This window comes from Fragaria vesca, linkage group LG6 (assembly GCF_000184155.1).
Source record: "Fragaria vesca subsp. vesca linkage group LG6, FraVesHawaii_1.0, whole genome shotgun sequence".
NCBI classification, from domain to species: domain Eukaryota; kingdom Viridiplantae; phylum Streptophyta; class Magnoliopsida; order Rosales; family Rosaceae; genus Fragaria; species Fragaria vesca.
In genome coordinates this window covers 30,107,640-30,125,029 of record NC_020496.1, presented here as the reverse complement: position 1 = coordinate 30,125,029, position 17,390 = coordinate 30,107,640, and the positions used below count along the sequence as shown (strand labels likewise).

The 17,390-nt window shown below is 37.4% G+C and overlaps 2 protein-coding genes across 2 annotated transcripts; one reads left to right on the top strand and one right to left on the bottom strand.

Moving 5' to 3' along the window:
* The first annotated feature begins 956 nt into the window (after nt 1-956).
* Nucleotides 957-4,293, top strand: LOC101290878 (cytokinin hydroxylase-like). The gene is made up of 5 exons (XM_004304085.1): nt 957-1,339; nt 1,424-1,650; nt 1,877-2,118; nt 2,397-2,775; nt 3,685-4,293. The coding sequence occupies exons 1-5, from the start codon at nt 1,060-1,062 to the stop codon at nt 4,105-4,107; spliced, it is 1,551 nt and encodes a 516-aa protein (XP_004304133.1). The 5' UTR covers nt 957-1,059; the 3' UTR covers nt 4,108-4,293.
* Nucleotides 4,294-11,274: 6,981 nt separating this feature from the next.
* LOC101315361 (KH domain-containing protein At4g18375-like) lies at nt 11,275-17,248 on the bottom strand. Its single transcript, XM_004304084.1, has 9 exons — nt 17,197-17,248; nt 16,845-16,932; nt 15,940-16,624; nt 14,832-15,296; nt 14,432-14,677; nt 14,111-14,326; nt 13,058-13,113; nt 12,879-12,978; nt 11,275-12,032 (listed from the first exon to the last, which is right to left on the bottom strand). The coding sequence occupies exons 3-9, from the start codon at nt 16,567-16,569 to the stop codon at nt 11,463-11,465; spliced, it is 2,283 nt and encodes a 760-aa protein (XP_004304132.1). The 5' UTR covers nt 16,570-16,624; nt 16,845-16,932; nt 17,197-17,248; the 3' UTR covers nt 11,275-11,462.
* Between the last annotated feature and the right edge of the window lie 142 nt (nt 17,249-17,390).

Sequence of the window (17,390 nt, the reverse complement as noted above, 5' to 3'; positions counted from 1 at the left end):
CTTCATAGTCCAACAAGCTAATGTTATGTTTTGTATGAGACGAAAATCAAGTCGTTTTCAAAATAAGACAACATAAAACAACAAAAGAAATAAAGGAATATGTACAAAGGAAATACGGAGTTTTAGAATGAATCCCTTATTTTAAACAAGGATACAAGATGGAGATTGTGAAATTGAGTTAGACTATATAGGTTTTGATGATCGTTGAATGTGGGTTCCGGCTGGGAGGCATGATGAGGACTGAGGAGTAGAGGCGCTTCATCCTTCATCATTTTGTTAATGATGAAAAATGAAATTCGAGGGGCAAATTGGAATTGGAAATGAAATCGGAGCTTTATTACTTATTATTAGTTATTTTGGGTTTGTTGAAGAAGCATATCTTCACCATTCCTTAGTTCAGAAAATGAAACAAAAAGACGAACGGAGAGACGTTAGTCAGCTTATGAGTGTTGACTGAACGAATGGTTGTGTTTACGCCATGTCATCTGGTCATGTGCAGACTCTAGTTGTGGGGAAGAACATACTTTTGGTATGAAGAGTACAATTGTAAATGTGATGGTCATATGACAAGAATATAACAATTTGTCCTTATTTGTACGTGTAATTTGTTACAAAAAAATTCCCATTTGTTCTAATTTTAGTATAATTTCATATGAACCACATACTTTGAATAAGATTAAGAATCTTTTCATCGTATTAATGCTCTTTCCACTTGTGACATTCCCAAAATTTAGAAATACTCGGGGTTAAATTTTTTCCCAAAAAAACAAAGGGCAGTCACCACATATTTTTTTTCTTCTAGGAATGATCACCACATACGGGATGTTTTTCTTGTTTTTGTTTTTGAGAATGTCTACATACGGTATGTGAAGCCAGCGAGGTTTCTAATTTATTGGCCTTTATAAAAGCGGGCTCTCGCTACTAGTTTCACTCAACCACACACACACACTTGGTCTCCCTCTGTGAGCAGTGAGAGAGAGAGAGAGTTACAGAGAGAGATTTCTTGCTTGTTTCTTGGTTGTTTGCTATACTCTTATTCATCACAACCAAATAATCAGCATGGCCCCGGTGGCTCTAACAATTCTGTTGGTGATATTCCTTGGTTTACTGGTTAGAATTGCTTACGACACTCTCTCATGTTACTGGTTAACCCCCAGACGCATCAAGAAGATCATGGAGAAGCAAGGAGTGCGTGGCCCGAAACCCAGTTTTCTGATCGGAAACATCCTCGACATGGCCTCCCTTGTCTCCAAGTCTACTTCTCAAGACATGCACACCATCGATCATGACATTGTTGGCCGCCTGCTTCCCCATTATCTCGCCTGGTCTAAAACATATGGTACTTTGTATAATTTGATTCAATTATTTAACATTAATTATTTACAGATTTGTTAACTAATTGGTTTCGTTTCATTCTTAATAGGGAAAAGATTCATATATTGGAATGGAACTGAGCCCCGGATGTGTTTGACGGAGACTGATTTGATCAAGGAGCTTCTGTCCAAGTACAGCACCATTTCTGGAAAATCATGGCAGCAACAACAGGGCTCTAAGCATTTTATTGGCCGTGGATTACTAATGGCTAACGGTGACGACTGGTATCACCAGCGTCACATCGTTGCACCAGCTTTCATGGGAGATAAACTCAAGGTATATCCTTATATATTTTATATTAGTGGTGAAGGGGCCGGAAAATAGTTAAGATTAAGATAGGTCAGACATTCGATGGTTTTAGTTTTTACATATAAAGAAATAAAATAAAAACGTTAATATGATCAAACCGCTTGCCTAATTAGATTATGGCTGCTGGCGTTTAATATATATATGCAAAGAATGTTAAAAGTTGATGGTTGGCTTGATTTGATTTGATGTTTAGAGCTATGCGGGATACATGGTGGAATGCACTAAGGAGATGCTCCATTCACTTCAAACAGAGATGGAATCGGGGCAAGGCGAGTTCGAGATTGGCCAGTACATGACTAGACTCACTGCCGATATAATTTCCCGGACGGAGTTCGACAGCAGCTACGAGAAGGGAAAACAGATTTACCGGCTACTCACCCTTTTGCAGAAGCAATGTGCTGAAGCAAGCAAGCACCTTTGCGTTCCCGGAAGCCGGTAATTAGCGAACTCTAATGCATTTGTTTCTTTTCTCTTTTAAAAAAAATATATATGCATTCAATCATTTCTGGATTTGTTTTCTTTCATTTAAAAGCCAAAAAGATTTTTGACGTGCGGTAGCATTTTGTTGTTTCCGATTTCTTTAACTAGATTCTGCTTTTAAGCCATAATCTTTTTGTGTTTTAATTTATTTGTTGGAAATATTTGAATCTTTGTCAATCATTTTCAAGCAAGCAAGTAATAATTAACTAGAACTGCTTTTCTAAATACTGCAGGTTTTTCCCAAGTAAATATAATAGAGAAATAAAATCTCTGAAGATGGAGGTGGAGAGGCTGCTGATGGAGATTATACAGAGCCGGAAAGATTGCGTGGAGATCGGTCGGAACAACTCTTACGGGAACGATTTGCTAGGGATGTTGCTAAATGAGATGCAGAAAAAGAGAGGGAATGGTTTTAGCTTAAATTTGCAGCTGATCATGGATGAATGCAAGACATTCTTCTTTGCAGGACATGAAACCACTGCCCTCTTGCTCACTTGGACCGTCATGTTATTAGCCAGCAACCCATCTTGGCAAGATAAGGTTCGAGCTGAAGTGAAGCAAGTCTGCAATGGTGAAACTCCCTCCGTTGATCATCTATCTAAACTCACCTCGGTAAGCACGAGTTTTTGTGCATATGTTTTTTTTATCCCCAAGTTTTTGGTAGGTACTTGTTATTCACACTTTAAAAAAGTCCTCCACGCATTTTGTTTTTCGTCAAAGAATCTATGGTACAATGACCAAAATTACTTTCTAGGAGTTGAATAACATTGCTCTTAATGTTTTGCTTCTTTATGTTTTTTTGGGTGGTTTTGGTATAGTGGGTATTGGTCAAAAATTAAGGTAGTGATGGTAGAGACTAATGCCACTAAGCAATGCTTCCAAAACTTGGTAGGAGCCTAAAACTACACACTTGGTCCCCTTTTTGCTACTTTTTGAATTGAGAAAATGCACAACTTGAGACTTTAGGCCACTAAATAAAGAAGTAGCTTATTTTAGAGTTTAGACATGTTTGTGATTAGCAGTAAAAGTAAGCAAATGACTATATACTACTTGTTAGAAAGAAGCTTTGAAGTATTGTAAGAGTGAACAAGAACTTTTAAACTCATGCACTCCTAGTTAGTTGCTCTCGACTATCATCGTGGGTTGATCATTATTTGTTCAAAGACTAAAATTTAAATTTAGTTTTAAGTTTTAAGTCGAAAGTTAGAGTTGCTTTAAAAGAGAAAACAAAATAGATTCTAACTGTACTCTGTTTTATATTATAATTTTAATTTATTAGAAAAAGTTTAATTTAAATAATTAAGAAAAAAAGTAACCCTGGAGTGGACCGACTGAATTTTCAAAAGGGGCTTAATGAAGATCAAATATATATGTCAAAAGCTGGTCAAAGGGGCCTTGGCATTTGGCAGCGCCTTGCATGTCTTGTAATCACAAAAACCTTTAATAAGCTTTGTCCTGCCTCTTATTACATCCTTTTATATTACAGTGACTTATGACTGATTGGTCATACTTTCTTTGCAGTTAAACATGGTAATCAATGAATCCCTGAGACTGTATCCACCAGCAACTGTTCTACCTCGAATGGCTTTCGAAGACATCAAACTTGGTGACCTTCACATTCCAAAGGGGCTATCAATATGGATTCCAGTCCTCGCCATTCACCACAGTAAAGAACTATGGGGTAGTGATGCAAATGAGTTTAACCCTGAGAGGTTTGCATCCAAGTCATTCACACCAGGAAGGTTCATTCCTTTTGCTGCTGGTCCTCGAAATTGCATAGGTCAGTCTTTTGCTATCATGGAAGCTAAGATCATATTGGCTATGCTAATCTCGCGGTTTAGCTTCACCATTGCGCCAAGTTATCGCCACGCTCCAGTTGTTGTCCTCACCATAAAGCCTAAGTATGGGGTTCAAGTATGCTTGAAACCAATTGCGTGCAATTGATCCTTGAAAGTATTTGTATACTCACATTAAGTTTTTGAGTCAGTGATGTGAGACGGTGCATGAGAGTTTGTTTTTTAAGTACATAAGAAGAGCTTGAGATGGAGTTTTGGTACGTTACTGTTGTAACTTTCACTATCTTGGAGCGAAGAAATAGATCTCAATAAGACTGAAAATTACGTTTTATACATGCTATTGCTCTTGCTATCATTAATTACTAGCTAGCCACTTCATTTTAACTACCTTCTAACGCATATGATCTCTAAGAAACTTATAACTTCTGGTTTAACTTAGAGAGAATAACATCTCAAATGACAATGTACAACTCGCATAGAATTTCTAGCTAATAGGTGTACAAGTGAGAATATATACGTAAACTGATAATGAGTATGCGGAGTATGCCTCGTTTACATTCCACTAGCTTCATCATCAAAGGGCAGCCGCACTGGCCCTCAAAAAAAAAAAAAAAACCCAGATATCTGGCCCCCAAAAATTTAATAATCCAGAAAATTTGTTGAAGGTCAATCTTGCATTGAAACAATGGGGGAATACTCATAGAAAGATATGGATAATTAAAGAAAGCAAAAACACACACGAAGTGATGAGTTAAAAAGGGTTTCTTCTTTACCTTTACAAAGTTTAGAAGAATGATAAAATTGATTCTTCCATTCTAATCAGATTGATTTAACAAATTGCTTATCTTTCAAGATTAATTATAAAAAATTAAAAAAAAAGCCATCTGGGGTCAGGATCGGCTTAATTCAAAAGGAAGCTCATCATATAAATTTAGAGTGCTTTGGCATCCATCCCATCACCTGCTTACACCAATGCTGATTCGCTTCTGCGCATCGCACTACCTTAGTTTTTTTTTCTCTGATTGTTTTGTTTTCAACTCGCAATTTATTAATTTCTTCTTCTCTGTCATTGTCTCCAATACACTTCATACGAAAAATTCCAATGCTTTTTAATACGGGATTCATTACGAAACAGTGAAGCACATCACACCCGATTTCAAAAGTTTTTGAACCAAACTGCAGGTGTATTGATCCAACTTTAAATTCATGTATTTGACCCATAAGAGTACCTATCTGTTAATTTTAATACTTCTTTTTTTGTTTGTGGACAAAGATTTTTCAACTCTGAACTCCGCATTCTTTTACAGAGTGAATTCATTGAATTGTTATGTTTGGCTCAACATATGCAAAATTAAAGCATGAAGAAATAGAAGTTCAATTGGAGAAAGAATGCAGATGTAAAGGTTAAAGCCAAATTCACCGATTATTAAGTATATGCAGTGGTGGTTTTATTCTTCTTGAAAGTTAAAAGGGAGTAAAAAAAAAAAATAGAAGTGAGATGTAATATCATTTTCTAAATTGTATACTTGGTGTTTTTACCCTATGAACTTCCTATAAATTAAGCAGTGTTTTACCAGTAAAAGATTTAAGTGTATCACACGAAAGGAACCCTGTATTAGATGTGCTTCCTTAATTAAAAAATATATATAACAACGTACAATCAGAGAGGTAGGGGATGGACTATCTTGATAGGGGGTCAACTTACAGTTTTCCTCATATCTGGGTAGATTTAGTTTTTGATACTAATCAGTATCATTTACTGTTAAAAATTGGAAAATCTATGCTACTTGATCCGACAAGTAAATCTAAACATGCATAGTTTGTACATGTAATCAGGATACCGTAAATCTAACTTGAAAATAACCTTAGAAAATTATGTATATGGATTTATATTAAGGACATGTGATGCAGAAGTTGAGTGAAAAATTGAAATAAAACCTGCAGAACGAACGTACAGGTCGTAGTCCCTAGCTTGGATTATAAACTAACTAGAACCTTCCTCAAACCTAGCTTGTACAGCAAGAAATGCAAGAAGAAATACATTTTCAATTCAATGCTTAAACGTTTACTCATATTAGTTAATTTCCTGCATTCCTCACATGTGAATCCAAAGCTTCATTCACTCGATCGCTTATAGTGCAAGGGTTTCCAAAGTATGACCTCTATGCGACAGTCTCCGTAGTAAAATAAATATAGTTAACTATTGTTAGCTTGAAAACTGAAATTACAGGGTTCATGATAAAATAAACTAGACAGTTAATTTTAGGGTTCGCTTAGTAAGTTGATAGTTCGTATATCTTTCAAATGTAAGTGTTACGAAATGTTTTAAGGCTATTGTACATACAAAACGAAACTTGTTCTATTTTTCTGATCCAAAGATAATTTTAATCAGTTAATGTGTGTTTTTATGTCAATCTATACTTATATATAGTCGAAGTGCTAGGTCGACTGCATATATGCATGTGGAACTATGATCTACCAAACATTTCTCATTATTTACCCATTAGGGCTTAGCGTATGTTTTACTTGCCTAGAATGAAAACGTCCCTTGGGTTCTTTCTTCAGCCAATCTGATTGAGTTAGTTTGAGCAGAACTTTGTTGTTTTATGTCGATCAAAGGGCGTTGCCTCTCCTTTGCTAGTATGAGTGTATCACACTATTGATCACTATGACAGTTACATGTTGTATAGTGAGACTGTTAGCCACATGAATTGCTTTAATATATAACACTTTCTAGCAGCACGCAGAGATATATAAAAGAGATATCCGATGATAATGATTACATAGTAGATATAAACCTTTTTATATATTCCGGGGTCTTTCATTTTCCCATTGCACGAGTGGGTTTTGGTGGCTCAAAAGTGGTGGCGGCATGGTCTTGGAGAGTTGGAGGCTTTCTCCTCTCGGGAATAAGATCCAAGTAGAAGTAGTAGTGATATCTCCAAAACGGGTCCCCTGCCATTTTAGAAATTGGGGTTGATCATCTAGTTAACAAAGGTGATTAAGCTTTTGCTTATAATACTCTATAGCAATTAGATATGTCTAACTATTATGCGCCACCGTTAATATCATCATCTCCACGGTCTCCACCACCTTTCTTCCCCTACCACTCCTCTTGGCCTCACATAACCCAGAACTCCTACTCGATTAGATTAATATATCATTAGCTAGTTTGTCATAATGATTAATAAGGTAGTGCTTCTCAATATACAAATCATGAAGGGCGGACAAAGAATGGGTGTGTTCTGTTCTTGATCAAAAAAGACAAATCATTGTCTCGAAAGAAAGTGTTTGATCGATCGACTTTGGTTTCATATCATTGGATTCGTCCTTTTGTATCATATAATACAGATTCAAGTGGCTAAGCATGATATGATTATAAAGACATTGAGCTACTACGTCGATCTACTTTCAGTGATGAGATCTCGTGCGATAATTGTATTTTTGTCTAGTAGAACTAACTAATCAAATTAATCACATCTATCAGTATTTAATAATTAGTGCATGAGTTTGTCGGACTCACCGACGTTTCACCTATAAACAAACGTATAAATGTCATTAGATAAATTGATATTAGGCGCAATAAGTGTATTTCTAATAGGTATACGTACATGTACGTATATGCAAACATTGAAGTCACTTGAACAACAATTTGCTTGCAGATCGAGAGGAAACAAAATCCCTTATTAGAGCATTTTTCAAATAAGGTTCTTTAACGTTGATGCGCTCTCCATTACCCATTAGGATTCACAGTCGAGTGTTAGTTCCAAACCGTGAGCAGAATTTGATCGACTATCCAGAGATCCCTATAGCTAGTTGTACGTGCAGAAAACATACAAAAGATTAGGTATTAATTTGCACCAAAACATGTCGGGTGATCATCTCAAAAATATCAATATGTAGTTCAAGAAATGCGAAATTAAACTGTACTTCTGTGAAGATTTAGGGTTAGGGTTTCCATGCGATGAATCATATATTAATAGAAAACTCTGAATCATCGTTTGGACTTTGGCATCTACCTAAAGAATAAAGACACTTACACATGTATACATCAACAGATCAACCTAAAGATGGTCTATTACAAGGATTCATGTATGCCATTATAGCTAGGAAAGGTGGCCGCCTCAGAAGTCGAACGAGTATAGATGACTCGTAAGAACTTCTAGTGAATCCTAACTGTTATATTACCTTCCTTAGTCCTCAGTCCTCGCTGACTCACTGTTCTTTTTTTTCATTGATCATCGCTGATGACAAATATACAGATCGATCATCTTTAACCCAAATCAAAAGATAGTGATGCGACTTATGCTCACTAGCTAATTGTATAATGTAAACATAGATGCATGCGCGCTTGCTTAATGACTTGTTTGACTGATATCTAAGAAAATATCTAAACCCAATCCCACTGACCAATCCGCGATTTTAGCAGGATCTAATTCTGAAAAGTATCAGATCATCTTTGGATTTGGGAATGTTTTGGTTGGATCCTTCATCATGCATATATACATGGTTGACATATCTTCAATATATATAACAACAAAGCCAAATCTAGTTACGTAAGGGTGAGTATTATATTGATTCTACTCAAGACTTAACTAACTGTTACGTAAATATCATATGTAGGGTGATTCCTACATGATTTGATTCCACCGTATACTTGTATTGCCGTGTATATAAGAATTTTGAATTTTGTATGACTTGTTTGTTTTTTAGGCTTCCGTTCTACAAATTCTGATCAAGTTTTTGACTCAAAAGTCATTTTGACTTCATTTTGTTTTGGTTGGAGATCCCTTAAGTGGATTGAGAAAGCCACATTTTTACTTTTGACTAAGAGTTGGAGATGGCCTTATCTTGGACTTTCACGTTTTACACAAATTGGGGTCACGAAGCCAACAGTTCATTCTCTAAGTATCTGGACAAGCCAACAGTATCTTCTAGATACATGCAAAGTATGCACCCCTTATTTCTTAAGACGGAGACATGCATACCTACATGCAAACTTGCAGAAGTGTGCACTTCTTATTTCTTAAAATCGACTGAAACACACCGGTTCTTAAGATTATCTTTAACAGACTTTTTATATTGGCTTTTTAGCTATTTGGAGAACGAGTTTAGTTTTTTATTAGTTTTACCAGCTCTAGCAGACTAGTAAGTAGCTAGTTATTTTAACTTTTAGCTATAGCGAGATGAGACTATAATTTATGTTAATTTAATGCATGTATTCATTTTAAGTCATTTTATGTAATATTTAAACACATGTAAATTATTTTTCTTTATTTAATCAATAATATAAAGCAAACTTTAGTTGAAATAGAGAGTACAAGTGTAGAGTTATTTTTAAAGTGGCTAACTAAAATGACATTTTAACTAAAATTTAAGTATAAAATGACTAACATTATTAAATATGCTCTAAATGTAGAGATCACAAAGAATAACACTAAACATGGTCCAAAATAATATCCCAACATGATTGACTGGAGTCTCTCAGAACACAGGTGATTACATGTTCTTCAAACAGAAAAAGAAAAACACACACACTGACACGTACACAAGTGATTAAATGATTGATACACAAAGAGTAGCTACGAAAAATGCAATGCGAACATCTAAACATTCTCTCTCATAACATGTTACGAAATGAAGAATGTGAAAAAGTATATATGATATCACGCTCATTACATAACGATATACTACACGTCTACTTGTAATCAATACATGAGATAATGAGAAATTATAACAAGACAAGTGTACGTACGCAACATTTCCACTCACAATAGCGGTTTAAGCATGATCAACCTATACCTATGCGAGAAATGAGTGCATAGGTTGTCTCGATCTCTTGTGATATGATCCCATTCGATCATCCGTCACTAGGTTCTGAAACATATATACATACTAGATATATATATGCTTGTGTAAGATGAGTCACTATGCTTGTTACATGATATTCTCGTTTGATTCCTACGCTTTGCTGGTCATTGTCTTGCGTAAGTGTAGTGGAGCTTGATTTACTTGCACATTGTCGGATTGGTATATTTGGTCAAAAGTCAGACACCATGCAATGATGAAATCGTCGCTTATAGCTAGGATACAAAGACAAATTCCATACGTACAATCATATGTGCTCTAAACAGTGAGGCTCTGCCGGATAAGGAGGAGCACTTGGTGCATGTCTTTTCCATATTGACATCCCTAGCAGAGCAGATAGCCAAAAACTCTATCCGCAGATATCAAGAAATGACAACTAAGATATCAAAATGACTTGGATTTTGATCTGGAACACTCATTTTGTCACGTCTTGATTCAACATAGGATGGTGATGGTGGTGAGGCTAGTATTCATAGGTATGAATGAAGCCAATAGCCCATAATTATATGGATAACAATCATACATAACATGAAATAGCCTGTCTCTTTCTTATGGGATTTCATGACAAGGCAAACACCAAAAACCTCTCAACAGAGTTCACCACGATACTAAGTGGCCAAGTTGAAGGAGCACTTGATCATCTTAAGCAAGAGTTTATTTGAGGTACTAGGCTTAGTTTAGTTGGGTACGTACTCGATTGCTTCACGTGTAAAGAGACTCATTCTTTGATCAAATCATGGAACACGTACTTTTGTGTACCAGATAGAAGATCACTGAGAAAATGTCAACCCTAGATCGCCAAAGTGCTGCGCACTCCATAGCTCCATGCTTGTTAATGCAGCAATGGAAATTGAAAATTGCCTCAGCAGATGGGACTTATCGACACACAGTCTACATGCCATGTGAATCGAGTTATTGAGGAAGCAAAACTCGTTGAGCATGTTATCTTGTTTGGGTAGGTTTACCACCAAGACTAAGACGCTTTGGAAATCCGAAAAGCTTCAGAAGAGGGCAATATAAACTTTGTTGAAATTCCAGAACAGTTGGCCTTGTCTGGCCTTGGGTCTGAAATCTAGAAATGAGCTGTCTATGCCTTAATAGCGAAAAGCAATGCCAATTCTATGGTTCTCCGGAGCCGGAGCCGCAGCCGGATATCAAAAACCATTAGATTGCAAATTTTGGAAGAGGACCTCACCCTGAAGAACCATATGAATTCAGACATACGAGGGAAAGGCTGAAAATATCATGTTTGGAATTTGTTGCTATATTGGATACTCGCAAAGGCTGCAGCAGCTGTTTTCTTGTTATCATAGCTTGCCTTGTTATGATCACAGTACCTGGTTCTTATCGATTTAACTGATCTCTCTCCAATTTCAAGAAGAAAAAGAATTTCAGGAATGGTGAAGATAAAATAACCGACCATTACTCTCCATTCAAGACTATCCAGGGGCAAACTAGTATCATAAATTCCTTGGTGTTAGAATCTCCCGAAGCACAAAACAGTGTTTCTTATGCGAGACCTAAAAGCTCGAAAGTAGATTGGCAAAATAGAAGTATCTTCTACGTATACTATTGGTTACACTAATAACACCAACAGTCATCTAGAATAACTATGATACAGAAACTCTGAACTCATCAGGGTCCGTACTTGTAGGCACCTTGCTGTGAGTTAAGGTCATGGTACGCACCTTGTTGTGAGTTAAGGTTATGGTACGCACCTTGCTGTGAGCTAAGGTTATGGTGTGCACCTTGTGGAGCATTGATGTTTGGGTTTGGTCCTTGTGGAGCCCTAAACTGATAGGAGCTTTGCTGAGCATTGAGTTGGTAAGGCCGTTGATGAGAATTGATATGGTAAGGGCTTTGCTGAGCATTGGTTTGGTAGGGGATTTGCTGGGCCTTGATTTGGAATGGACTTCGTTGAGCATTCACTCGATATGGACTCTGTGGAGCATTCACTCTGTATGGACTTCTTGGAGCATTGATGTGGTACGGGCTTTGATGATCAGAGATGTTGGGGTAGGAGCCTTGCCGAGTATTCGCATTGTGGTGGGAACTAGGCTGAGCACTAGCATTTTGACCCATGGAAGCCATGAGGGCCTGAAGGATATTCTGTGCTGCATTCAACTGATCAGAACCACGGATCTCAGCAACTTGTTCAAAACCACCACTCTGCGAGTCTTGGTATTTCACTCTTGGTCGTGGAACCTGAACACCAATTAAAGAGATTAGCAATCTTTTGACTGGACAACAGCTTTGAATATAAGATCCCATTATGGCTAATAGCTGAGGATTCAGACTGATGCATTCCATAGCTAGAATTCAGCAACAATTTTTTTCCTCTAAAACAGGGTTTTTCCTTTCTTTTTTTTTTCCCAAAACTATCATCTAAAATCCCGTGAGAAAAGAAAGAAATGAACTGAAAGGTTATTCGTGTCAACACATCCCAGGATAACACCAATGAATGAAGGCAGACTATTTTTTTCTTTTCCTTTTTTCCTACTGTATCAATTATTAGAAATAAAACCACTTTAAAATTTTTCTAAAGCTTTTGTGCAAGGTGCTGAGCCGAACTGCCTATCTTGTGCATCAGCTTTCTACCTTTACCATTTATCATCCACAGTTGTGAAAAAGAAAAGAAATAAATGAAGTACACAAGTAATACGAATGCACACAAGCTAAAATGACATATTTTCAATACTTCCAGAATTTTCAAATGCTTGTAATATAGATATGCACCAGCTAAGTGAACTGCCCAAGCCAACCTAGGGCAATTTGTTAACTCAGTACGGGCCAAGCTTGTTGCAACTTGACCTAATAGGCTAATATATAAATTAAAGCCGTAGGACAACTAGTCCACAATGAATGAACACAAACTATAACTTCTCAATGTTTGATTAAATGATAGTCTGTAAGGACTAGTTCATTTCATGGCATGTCCAGAATGGACCCTAGTTCATTCAGCTTTTCTCTCCAAGATTCACTACAAATATTCATATTGCTATATGCTTAATGTCCTTTGTCCTTGTCCTATTACCAGGTGTCGAAAAATACCTCTCCAATATGGGAAACATCGCTCCCTCCTATTCCAGTAAAAGAACCCACTGCATTGTTTGGAATCCTACTGTCCAAAGCTCTGTTGACTCTTTGATAGCTGTGACATAAAACAAGCCTAATATCAGACTGAAATATATTAAACTTAACAAGAAACAAGTGTTTGAATAGTTTCATACCCAGAAGCAGCAGGCGGGACCGGGTATCCCTCTGGTTCATATTCATGTCTGCCAACCTTCAAGGGCATAACCAAAAAAAAGTTATATCTTCGCTACAACATTAATGTTATTGCAATAAATGCTATAGAGGTCTTACGACACATTTTCAATTTCTCTGGTGGTATACAACACATTACAATCACTAAAACACATAATATTTTTATAAGCAACATGCATATGTACAAAGTTTGGAGAGAAAATGATAAATATCAGTTGACTCTGTTTCATGTACATCATTGCTGCGACTACCAGTTTTCAAGAATTTCTTTCTTGCCATCAATATAATACCTCATTTTACCAATTCTGCTCATAACTAGTGCTATGAGTGTGTATAACTTGATGTAACAGGAATACGATTGATTCATGGTTAGATGCAGAACTTAAGGAGTGTCTAACATTCTCAACCCAAAGAAAAAATACAGTTCGTTTAGTTCAATTCAGGGGTCTTAAACTAATGAATGATATTAGTGTACAACAGTAGATATAATACACATGGGGTTTATGCATTCTGGAATGTTTGATGTAGTTTACTGGTCCACATCGCTACCACCCACCATCCCAGACCCCTGAGTTTGACAGCTAAAAGCGCAATGCAGAAAAACACTATAAGATATACAAATAATGCTTCACAGTGAGTATATTACTGCAGGTAGACCAATGGAGGGAAACCTTTGGAGCCTACCAGAGATGCTACATTTCCCTGTGAACCACCAATCTAAGTATAACATATGCCTTTGTAAGGACACCGGTCTTCCCCAATGATCTTTAAAAGCTCCAAACTTGAATCATTGGATTTCATAATGAGTCAGCGAAAAAAATGGAAAAATTTGTTTTTCTTTGTCTTTTTGGACTTCTGACAGTATTACTAATATGGGATATAAAGTCTGGAAACTCTGACAGGTCTCTTTTAACTTATGCCTTCAACACTAAAATTCGTAAGCGAAAATCGTCAAACTCATAGTGATGAAAACTTGTTTCTTTTTAGTGATGTTTTAATGAATTTGGGGAGGTTACCTTTAGATGGTCATATCGACCAGAGCTACCAGCTCTAACTGCACTAAGTGGTGGTGGCATTCCTTTAACAGGTAAGCTTCCTGGAGGACCAAATCTAGGCGGAGGGCCAACAGGAGCATGTTCTTCTCCAGCATTTGTATCACGCAGTGTTCTTATTCTCAGTCTTGATGTAATCTCAGCCAAAGCATCTTTAGCAACAGCAAAGTTCCCAGATATCTTAAAAGACCAAAACAAGAGTGATAAATCAGTAAATGAAAATCTAAAAAGATAAATTAAATATGTAATGTAGACTATAACAGTGAAAGGACGCAATTGCATCACCTGCACAAGCTCTTCATCTTCATCTGCACACTTAGGCCTATCATCTTTCGAGTACACACGAATATCTGCCTGGGTTCTCCTTCTCATCTCATTAATAACCTGTCCTCCTTGTCCAAGGATGCAGCCAACTTTACTCGATGGAACAAGAAGCCTAGTTGTGATCGTACCTTTATCAGATAATTCACTTGCTTTGTTTTGAAGCTGAAGAATTGCCTCAATTGTTTGTGACCTCGGAATCCGCAGCACCTGAAAGAGTATCAGCAAGGTGATCTACCACTAGCATATAATGTGGCATATAAATCCACCAAGAAACAGTTGATGAGTAGGTCTTCCATGTGAAGTCCAATATGAAAAGAAGCTAGACATACGGATATGGTTTTGTATTAAAAAATCTGCATACCTCAAAAGCAGAGACACGAATCACACGTTCTTCTGAATCTGTTGATGCATCCTGAACATGAATATTGGCTCCTGTTTCCTCTTGTAACTGTTTCACATTAAAACCCCCCTTGCCAATAACCCCACCAATTTTCCCAGCTGAACACAAAATCTTTATAAAAAACTCAGCTGAAGCTTCAACCCCATGCCCCGCAGGATCACCATCAAAACCTCCTCGACCATATCCAGAGGAATGATTTTCACATTCTCCTATCCATGGCATTGGTGGCATACCGTGGGAAGGTTCTCTATTAGGCCATATTGGATTGCCAGGTGGGAACATATTTGGGGCTCCTCGCAGATGAAACCCCTGACCCCCAAAAGGTATAGCCAATCCCAAAGGAGGTTTGTCCTTGCGTGGATTCTGATGCAATAGAGTAGACACTTCATAAAGTGCTTTTTTTGCCACGTCCGGTTTTCCAGATATCTGCAAAAGATGTTCAAGTTAGTAAGGATGCTAGAAAACAAACAGACAGATAACTTCAGAAAATATTCCTTGAAGCATATTTGAAGTTACAGCAACCAAGCTATCAGGGATCGCACCAAAATCAATTCAATATTGTTTAACTTGTAAAAATAGAAATTTAAAACCGTCTTCAATGCCCAGAAAAAGAGGTAAGTAGACAAATGATCTTGTTAAACCTTTTATACCTACCTAGACAGAAATTCTAAAACTTGCCGGTGGTTGTACTATAGGTATTAACAAACCCAAAAATTATACCTAAAGTATGTTTGAAGAAATGATGCCATACCTCATACCAAACAAAAGGTAGCCCATGCATGATTGGAAAAAATATATAAACAGTAAAAACACATGCCATATCCGTTGCTTAGCATCAAGATTCAAGAGACAAAAGAAAATCTTCCCACCTATAAGCTAGTTACTCTAGAAGCAAAGACAATGCTTTATAAGGCATTTTAATGCCCATAACCAACACAATCCTTCACACAGGAACCAATAGTTAAACTCATATAACTAAATTTGGAATATAAGTTAGACTAAATTTGTTGTCATTTGTCATACGTTGAAAAGTGAGCAAGGAAGCAAACAATAAAAAAAGAAAGAGTACCTGCACCAATTCATCAGTATCCATTGCACAAGTAGGAAGCTGATCTGCAGGAAGAACACGAATGTTTGCACGTGTCTCACTTCGCAATCTTTGTATAACATCCCCACGCTTTCCTAGCAGACATCCTACCAAGTTGTTTGGAACTAGAAGTCTTGTGACAACAATATTCTCGTTATCATCATCAAATGTAACCCCATCATAGAGATCTTCCTCCACAATCCTGTCATGAACTTTCAATAGTGCATCTTGGGCAGCACAGTGTGGCTCCAAGGGCTTCTGTTCATCAGCCTTATGTGAATCTTCATCACTATTTTGTTTCCTCGAAATTTTGGTTGGCGGACTAAAGATAATAATTACTCTCTCATCTGAGCCAGGAACAGAATCAGAAACTGTAATCTTGGACCGGGTCTCTTCCCTCAGGGACTTGATTATGCCACCACCTTTCCCAATTACACCACCAATTTTTTTAGAGGGGCAAAGTATACGATACACAGTCTCAAGGGATTGAGCATTTCCTGAAGACTGTTCGCGGTTTGAATTATTCAAGTTCCCTTTCTGGTTGCTGCTCCCTTTTCTTTTAAACTGGACAGTTGGCCGTTGGCTGAGAACATTCCGCTTGTTCCAATCCATATACTCCCGGAAACTGATACCGAAGTAGATTAAACTCTACGAAAGACGAAAATGCCTGGAGAGGAATAAAGCTCATTACCGAGACGAAGCTGATGCATCTCGATAATGCTATCAAGAATTGAAATTGAAAGCAGATTACAATTCAAGTGCCACGGGGAGCTGAAAATAGCTGATCCAACTCAAGAACACTAAAACTAAGGTAAAAAAAACTGGTAAATTTAGTAATTGCAAAATCAAAATGCGAAAAATTACAGCATTGTGTTTGAATCACGTACCTTACTGAACAATAAGTCAGGGATCCTAGTGAAGCAATTCGATGCCAGCTCGGCGAGCATCACCGGCTCCGGTTCTAGCGCACGAGCCCTAGGGTTTCAAAAACCAAACCATACACAGCTCAAAAACACAGAGATGAGAGACCTAAGCAGAATCAAGCTAGCTCTGTGTGAAACAATCCCGCACTAAATCAAAGTTGCGTAATTTTGCGTAGGAATTAAGGAAAACAAAGAAATGCGGCAGAGGATTTGGAATGTTCGGTTTGATCGTGGACGGTGATCGGAGAATTGAAATGAAATAGATCAGTGAGAGCGATTAAAGTGAGAGGAAGGAGAAGGAGAAGGTGGAACGTACCAGAGCGAGAGAGAGAGGAGTCGGAATTAGAAAGAGTGATGGTCGCCGGTTGCTGAGGCGAGTGGTGGTGCTCCTCATCTGAGAGCAGAGAGAGAAATTCGAGCGTGATTGAGCTCTCCCAGATTTTTTGCGATGAGTTTCTACAGAGAAAAGAGGGCGGGGGACGGCCCATTTTTACTTGTGCTAGAATTACA

What these genes read in the sequence shown, in the direction of transcription:
- LOC101315361 (XM_004304084.1), bottom strand. Translation starts at nt 16,569, where the DNA reads ATGGATTGGAACAAGCGGAATGTTCTCAGCCAACGGCCAACTGTCCAG. An exon ending in ATACTGATGAATTGGTGCAG is followed by an intron (nt 15,297 to 15,939) that starts GTACTCTTTCTT and finishes CATCTTTTGCAG; the next exon opens with ATATCTGGAAAACCGGACGT. An exon ending in GTCCCGCCTGCTGCTTCTGG is followed by an intron (nt 12,979 to 13,057) that starts GTATGAAACTAT and finishes TTTATGTCACAG; the next exon opens with CTATCAAAGAGTCAACAGAG.
- LOC101290878 (XM_004304085.1), top strand. Translation starts at nt 1,060, where the DNA reads ATGGCCCCGGTGGCTCTAACAATTCTGTTGGTGATATTCCTTGGTTTA. An exon ending in CGCCTGGTCTAAAACATATG is followed by an intron (nt 1,340 to 1,423) that starts GTACTTTGTATA and finishes CATTCTTAATAG; the next exon opens with GGAAAAGATTCATATATTGG. An exon ending in TCATGGGAGATAAACTCAAG is followed by an intron (nt 1,651 to 1,876) that starts GTATATCCTTAT and finishes TTTGATGTTTAG; the next exon opens with AGCTATGCGGGATACATGGT.